This window comes from Triticum dicoccoides, chromosome 5B, assembly GCF_002162155.2.
Source record: "Triticum dicoccoides isolate Atlit2015 ecotype Zavitan chromosome 5B, WEW_v2.0, whole genome shotgun sequence".
Classification (NCBI taxonomy): domain Eukaryota; kingdom Viridiplantae; phylum Streptophyta; class Magnoliopsida; order Poales; family Poaceae; genus Triticum; species Triticum dicoccoides.
In genome coordinates, this window is record NC_041389.1 from 552,921,607 (window position 1) to 552,929,985 (window position 8,379).

At 55.7% G+C, this 8,379-nt stretch overlaps 1 protein-coding gene across 1 annotated transcript; it reads right to left on the reverse strand.

The window, feature by feature from the left end:
* Window positions 1-352: 352 nt before the first annotated feature.
* LOC119311544 (F-box/kelch-repeat protein At5g42350-like) lies at window positions 353-2,925 on the reverse strand. Its single transcript, XM_037587178.1, has one exon. It carries the CDS (start codon window positions 2,665-2,667, stop codon window positions 919-921), a length of 1,749 nt encoding a protein of 582 aa, XP_037443075.1. The 5' UTR covers window positions 2,668-2,925; the 3' UTR covers window positions 353-918.
* Window positions 2,926-8,379: the final 5,454 nt, after the last annotated feature.

Consider the following 8,379-nt stretch of genomic DNA (forward strand, 5'->3'; position numbering starts at 1 on the left):
ACAACAGATGCTCTTGGCCCTACTAGTGATTACTATCTCCTCTAAAAGCAACAATAATATTGAGTGGTCAGTATCAGTTCTAGATAAAATACGGATAGAACTGGTCTTAATTCTCAACTGTTCCTTCTTTTAGGCAATGAATTCTCAAATGGTATGATATTCACCGCAAGATGTTAAGCGGAAGAGGTGACCGCTCACCAACTAGAATGATAAAGATTCCAATTTCATCCCTTCTCAGAGGTAAACTAACGCAATGGCTCTTCAGAACAAAAGTACAAAAACACTATACAATTGGGTAGACTAGTACTGTCCAGATCTGTGATAGAGTACAATTTTGCGCGGGTTACAGATCTGTCCTCATCTCTCTCCCTTTATTTCATAAAATATGGAATACATGCCAATTTTTGGATCATGGCACTTGCACATCACCACAGTTTAAAAGAGACCCACGGCCTTGGCTGGAGCTGCCTGTACCAACCGCATGGAGCCATGAACTAATACAAATGATGACAAATCTTAATCATCCACGCAGGATTGTTGTGATAGTCCTACTGCCATTGAGAGTGATTTGGCAACCAACTTACATTAACATTACATTAAGAAAAGTGTAGAGCGTATGCATGTACAGTCACATGCCCTTTCTCTTTGCTGTCTGAACAATCATATGTAGATTGACCAAGCTTGCTACAAAGTGAGTCTGATTGTGGTTGGTATCATATCATAATAAAATCGTATAATCATCTTTTATAAAACATGTCGAACAAACTCAGCATGAACAATCACAGCAATTGCTGCAGGCAATCTTCTGGCAATGCAATGGAATGGCTGTACCGAGCTGCACATCAACCAGCTCGTGGAAGCAACAAACAAATCATCAGTGTAAGTGGAAAAGGAAAACGGAGTAGGCACCGGCGACCTTCAGAGGAGCAGCACGGCCATGGACTTCAGCCGGCAGGACATGGCGTCGGCCTCCGCCGCCGCGTTCTCCCGGGCGATGCGGCTCCAGCTCTGCTCGCCGCCGGAGACCCGGCACGCCGTCGCGAAGTCCAGGACCTTGCCGAAGATCCTGAACATCTCCACGGCGTAGATCCTGTCCTGGCCGGCGGCGAACACCGCGTTGGAATCCATGGGCGCGTCGGGGTGCGCGGACGCCTCAGTCCAGTGGAGCAGCGGTGTCGAGCCGAGGTTCAGCTCGAACACCTTCCGCACCACCTTGTCTCTGCGGTTCGCCGGGTCACACCATGAGACGCAGAGCATGAACAGCCGGGACGCGCAGCAGACCAGCGCCGGCGTGTAGTCTCGGAGCCGCGGCGGTGGCCGGGACGTCTGGACGACGGACCATGAGCAGGCGTCGAGATGGTAGGCGACGACCGTGTCGGACTCGCAGTAGACGTAGAACATGTCGCCGCAGACGGCACCGGAACATGCCAAGCCGACGTCGGTGGGGAACCCAGCGATCTCGACCCATTTGTCGGTCACCGGATCGTATATCTCGCCGGACACGAGGGGCTCGTCCCATGGCCCTCGGCCACCCACAGCGATGAGAGCTTGCCTTGCCTGAGCTGGCTGCTTCTGTTGCCTGGAAGCCTTGCCGTGACCGTGAGCTGGGACAGTGGGATCAGTGTCCTCGTTCAGTACATCCCTGAGACGGAGCCGCCGGAGCGAGAGCCGGTGCGGGTCCTCGTACACGGCGGAGGTGCCTCCCAGCCGGAACTTGGCGCCGGCGTTGGCACGCCGGACATGCTTCTCAGCGCGGGCGTGGACAATGCTGCGACTGGCAGACATCACGAACACCCCCAGCACCGGCCGTGACCGCGCCGCCCGCATCGGGGAGGTCTTCCGCCATGCGCCGGTGAGAGGGCTGAACACCATAACTCCCTTGTGGGTCTTGGTCTTGACGGAGCCAGCACTCGACCCCCCGGAGCGGCCGCCAACAGCGTAGAGCTCGTCCCCGACGCCGGCGACGGAGAACAAGAACCTACCTTTGAGCGGGGCCGCCCCGACCCGGCGCCACCGGTGCGCGGCCACGTCGAGCGCGTGCACGGCCGTGGCGGCAGCGGACGCGCCCCAGCCACCGTCCGCCTCGACCCCGAACAGGAAAAGCCACGGCGTCGTGGCCGCGCGCGGCCCCTCTCGGCGCAGCCGCAGCAGCTGCGGCGCGACCGTGAGGTCCCTCCACCGCCTGCAGACGCAGCGCGCGGCAAGGAGCGAGGCCAGCGGCAGGCGGCTGAGCACCATCTCCAGCACGTCGTCCGGGAGCGCCGTGAGGGACGGCGCCGCATCCTCCGCCACCGCATCATCCTCGACCCGCAATGCCCGGCCGATGCGCGCGACGGCCGCGGGGCCCTTCTTCCACGAGAAGCACTGGAGCGCGGCGGGGACGCGCTGCTCCTCCCCGCCCGCCTCCGCCTCGCCGTCCCCGTCCCCGTCCGCTGGCGCGCGCCGGCGCGGGGCGGGGTCGACCTCGTCGCAGGCGCAGACGCGGCACCCGCCGGCGCCGCCGAGGGGCAGGCGGAGGCAGCTCCTCCTCCCGCCGGACCTCCCTCGGCGCCCCCCTCCGTCACGCCGCTTGGTGGCGGCCAGGGCGCCGGGGTCGTCGTCCTCGGCGCGCAGCAGGGCGGAGAGGCTGTTGCTGCCGGATCTCCGCAGCGCGGCCGCTCCAGACATGGATAGGTAGGTGGGTGGATCAGAAGAAGAGGCGGTGGTGGGCGGAGGCGGGCGCGCGGAGGTGGAGGAGGACGCCGCGGAGGAGCGCGACGAGGGCCCTGGCGAGCGAGGGGATGGAGAGCATGGCGTCGCGTCGCGGCGGCCCCCGCCCGGTGTGGTGAGGGATTGGTTCTTGGATTGGAGGATTATGTCGTCGGGGAGACGAGAGGGGAGTGGGGGCGGTTAGTTGGAGTGGGGGTTGGGGAAAGTGCGGTGGGGCTCGGTTACGCAGGGGCAGGAACGGCTCGGTTACCGGTGGCGGTGGGGTGGGAATGGAAACGCGCGCGTCGGCGGGATTCACGGGGCCTTTTCCGGATGGCGCCGCGGGCTCTACTGCTGCGGTGCTGCCGGCGTGTAGCCCGTGTCCGGGAGCGAGTCGTGGTGACCGGGTGACGATGGTTTCGTCGAGGAAAAAGTCCAAACCAAACCTTGAACTCATATGGCTTAGCTAAATCAAACCCCAAAATTCCAATCCCTGAAATCAACACACTCAACTTTGGAATCCCGGCCTATTTTAAACCCTGCATCTGTTTGGCGCACTGGGAAATCAACAATCCTGACCTGGATTACAGTCTAGTCTCACTGACAGTGTGACCCTACCGGTCATATCCGTCCTCCTCCTCTGTCTTTCAAATTCCCGAATCTCTGAATTAAATGGTCAAGCTAGCACACAAGGAGCTGCAAGCTAGCACACAGTGCGGCCGGTGTTTCCCAATCCCTCAACTAAATCAGCTAGCTAGCACATAGTACGGCCGGTGTTCTCTACTGCCGTGTTCGAGGAGATGCAGGAGCACAAGGGCAGCCGTGGGGCTCGCAGCCAAGATCAGCGAGCTGGGATGGGTCAAGCTCGAGGCCGCCATGGCCAGGCTCCAAGCAGAGAACGCCCCCGCTTGCGGGCCGAGCTTGAGGCCGCCATGGCGAGCTCGTCGAGCAGGGAGCGTTCCCGCTTGTGGGACGAGCTCGAGGCCGCCATGGCGAGCTTGTCGAGCAGGGAGCGTCCCATGCTTCGCTGGCGAGCTCCGGCTCGTCGCGAACTCTTAGACTAGGCATCCCGGGGTGGTGCTGGGGATGGGAGGACTACCGACGTGGCTGCTGGTTCTCTGGACGTGGGCGTGCGTCACCAGTGTGCTCAGGATTCGAGGGGGACCTGTCGTGGTTGTTGTTGCGCTGGACGCGGGCGTGCATCGCCGATGGTGCTGGGGATGGGAGGGCCGTCGCCATGGATGCTGCTTCTCTAGACGCGAGTGGGTGCCGCCGGTGGTGCTGAGGATGGGAAGACTGTCGCCATGGCTGCTGCTTCTCTAGATGCGGGTGGGTGCCGCCGATGGTGCTTGAGATTGGAGGGGGCACCGTCGTGGCTTTTGTTGCTCTAGACGCGGGCGTGCTCGCGAACGGAGGTGGAAGATGACAGGTGGGCCTCTTTTGTCAGTGAGAGAAACAAATAATTTAATTTAGAAATTATTTATTTTCCAGGTGCCAATCAGATGCAGGGTTCAAAATAGACCGGGATTCAAAAGTTGGGTGTGCTGATTTCGGGGATGGAAAGTTTGGGGTTCGATTTAGCTAAGGCCTGCAAGTTCAAGGTTTGTTTTAGACTTTTTCCTTTCGTCGATGAGCTCAGACATGCATGGGGTTCGGCCGTGCAGGCAGGTGTACTTTTTACTACTTGCATCAACCGGTATTTTTAGGGCGTGTTTGGATGACGGCCTCGCACCTGGCTCGCACCCGCCGTGCAAATTTCAGTGTGATTGGTTCCCTGCGCGGCCTCCTCAGCTTGGCCCGGTCGATGTAAAAGGAGCCCGCTCAGCCAGGCTGAGGGGAACGTAGAAATCGGGCGTATCCGGGAGGCTGGCCATCCGCACGTCGAACGCAATCCTATTTCTCTCTCCCACGCATCCGCACACCAACCCGCCGCCGTTGCCGTCTGAGCCCCCGCCGGCGCAGCTGGTCGGAGCTCTCTCGCCCGCCATCGGTCCGAGCTCCGTCGCCGGCGCTCCTCCACGGCCACGCCGGGGGCTCGCTTCCCCGCCTCGACTCGCCGGGCTCCACCGGCACGGCGGCGCCTTAACGCCCCCAAACTTCGCCATAGCCGCGCACACCCAGCCCTGCGGACGAGATCGATGCCTCGAGCTCGACGCCTCCACCGGCCTGGTCGATTTTGTCCGTAGTTTAGACCACTCCCAATGCAAAGGTGCTTAGATGAGGTGCTAAGTGCATTAAATACCTTAGCAACTCAAGTCTCCAATGCATAGGTGCTTAGCTTGTTGTTGCTAAGCACACTTTATTTAATAAGTTAGCACCTAAAGTCTTTCATGCATTGGCCAAATTATTTCATTTAAGTGGTTTGCCTAGGTTCTCGCGCTTGGCATTGGTTCTTCCTGGGGTCACCAAAGTACTCTCTCCCCTCCTTAAATGTTGTGCCATGTCACTTTTTTGCTTATGTGGCATGCTTAGCACCTGTCCACGGTGGAGCACTGGGAAGGGCCTTATATTTTCAGTAGATCTAGCCGCTGATTCATCTATGCGCAGATGCATGTCTTTTTTCGTATTTGATTTTGATGAGTACCTGTAAGCTCATACCGTAGCCTTGTTCTGTATAGTTTGTGATTTGCTGTAGCGAGATGTTCTCGATTCATCTGTGATTTCTCTAGGATGATAGTTGACAACATGTAAGGTTCTGGTTATTACTGCAGTGATTTGTATATCTAATTAGTACCTGCAGTCTGATTGCTTCAGGTTTAATCCAATCTCATTAAAAGCATCTTTTATTGGAAGAAAAAAGTTCACATAATTCAACTCAAATGCAGTCTACCAAACAACATCTACTGTCTATAGCATCTCTCATGCATCCATAACATCTACACCCCCTTAGCAGCGCAATGCACACGATGAATTCACACAAGGATTCCTACCCCCGCGTCGCCAGCCCCTGGCGATACGGGGGGCGATCTACTGCCGCCGCCCGAGGCCACGCCGGCGTTGCCTGGCCAGTGACGGTAGCGGCGGGGCCCTCCCCCTCACGCGGTGGTGGCGATCTCCTGTCGTCGGCGGCGGCTCATGGATCGGCGGTGCACCAGCGGCAAGGAGCAGTGGGGCGCCCGGCGGCGAGTGTGACGGCAACGACAGCGCAGGCGTGTTCTCCCCGCGGTTGAGGAGCACCTGTGGCGGCGGCCCAGATCGAGGGCCTCGTCCGCGGGCCAGCGGATCTGGAGGGCGTCTACAGACGGCCATGGTGGGCCTGATGATGCCGGCTTAGGCACCGTGGTGGTGCCGTGGCCGGTCAGGCGGCGGCGGCCTGGATCCATCATCTAGTCCTCGGCAAAGATGGCGGCGATCTGTGCACGAGATGCTTCATGAAGGTCATTTGAACAGATCAGGGTGAAAACTTGCTTTCGGCTTACCGCCAAAGCCGGCGGTGGCGGCATTATTTTGCGACATTCCCTTCTTGAAGGCATCGCCGAGGAGAGTTTCAAGGTCATTGTCTGTTACCTTCGGGGGAAATCCTAGATCAGTTGATCGGAAGATGGCGGCGTTCTTATGTCGTTCCCCCCTTGGGGGCGTTGTTCTTGGAGGTGTGCACGGGCTCGAGGGACCAGTGAACCGCATATTTGGTGGAGCGGTGCTTCATCCTACACATTGATGGCGACGGATCTCGACGGCGTGACGCAGTGCATATTCGGTGTCCGATGTGCGAGGATGGACTCGTGCAGGAGGACAACGCTGTCTGGCGTCGTGGTTGCGTTGATGACAGAGAGACCTGGCACGGTAGATGCAACAGTACAACTCTGAAGATGGATTGGTGGCAGGTGGCTGCGGCGGCCTCATACCCGGCAGGCGTCCTGGTTGAGGAGTGCGCCGGACTGGTGGGTGCCCCATACCCGGCAGGCATCCTGGTTGGGACCTCAGGTCATAGATGTTAGGTTTGGTTGCGAGATATGTTTGGTATTAGGCCCAGACTATCAGCATCCCTACATCAACTGGATAGGAGTAGCGACAGATGTTGCCTAGACGGTGGCTTTAGTCTTACTATTGTATGACTTTGTATGGTCTTATGTGAATAATTAATAAAGTGGCTACATGCATCGTCCAGATGCAGAGGCCGGGGATCCTCCTCCATTTCTAAAAAAGACAAACGATCCACACACGACGAGGTCCCCTGCACCATTGGATTGCCTCCTAATCCTATGATTGGCGATTACCATAATATGGTTATGGTTGTTGGGGAACGTAGCAGAAATTCAAAAAAATTCTACGCATGACCAAGATCAATATATGGAGAGACTAGCAACGAGAGAGAGGGGAGTGCATCTATATACCCTTGTAGATCGCGAGCTGTAACATCCTAAAACTCTAAATTTTGGAATGTTATAAACAAATAGATTGTTTTGATTGATTGTTTGATTGTTGTGTGATTGATTGAAATTTGAAACTTTTTGAAAGTTAAATGAGAGGGGATAAAAGGACTTTCCCAAACTTTCATTTTGCATTTTATGACCTCCGTGAATTCAAATTCTTTTCATCACAAAACCCTGGAGAGAAGATGACATGACTTCTTCCATTTATTTAAATGACAAGGGGTGTTGAAAATATTTGAATTTCATTTGGAAAATATTTCCAACCCAGGAACTTTATGCAACTCAATGATTTTCACGAGCGAAGATAAAATGAATTCTTCAAAACATATGAAATATGAGTTGGGAGTTTCAAAGAAATAAATTCAAAGTTCTTTTGAATTTATTTTTCAATTTGGGGTTATTTGAGTTTTATTCAAATTATTTTTCTCCAAAAATAAAATATATGGAAAATAGCGTAACATGATTCCCTACAATAGAAAATTGGAGATAAATAAATTAGAATCATTTTGGTATTTTTAAAATGATTTTCGTTGGATTTTATTAGAGCAGCAGCAGTGTTTGATTTATCTAAATTTGTGTGGATTTTATTTGACTCTAGAAAAATGTTCAGATTGTAGAAAATCTTTTTCTGAAAATTTTGATATATAATATGTCTATAGTATGTTTTTATTTTGGTGGTTTATTTCTATTTATTGATTTTTGGAAAATGTTTTTTTAAATATACTCTCCGCCGACTGGGCGGGCCCAGCCAAACCAGGCCAGGTCACGACCCAGCCCAGCAGCGCCGCCCCTCTCCTTCCCGAGCTGGAGTCCCGCTCGTGCACGCCGCCGTGCCGCCAGGGACGCCGTGCGCCGCCCGGCCTCCTCCTGCCCTCTTCCCCACGCCACCTCCTTGCCTCTCCCCATAAAAGGCGCCGCCCCGGGCCCTTCTCCCTCTGATCGCGCCGCCGCCTCTCCCGCATCTCGCTACGCCGCCGCGTCTCGCCTGCCGCCGCCGTCGGCGAGATCCGTCGTTGCCGCCTTGCTCCACCGCGCCACCGAGACGACGCCGTCGCCGCGCCTCGCCACCGCGCCACCTCGTCGTCGCCCGCACTCGCCGGACGCCGCCACCGTCCCAACGCCGTGCCGGAGTTCGTCGCCTGCCGGATCCGTCCGCCGCTGGTTTATTTCGCCCGAGCCGGTAAAAGCCGATAAGACCACCCGGTTTTATTTTATTTAGTCGGTTTATCCTCTAGATCGGTTTTTCTTATATAAACCGTTTTGTTTTTGTTATTTAGCGAACGCTTTTCGTTTAGTTAGTATCGGCGAGCAGTTTTCG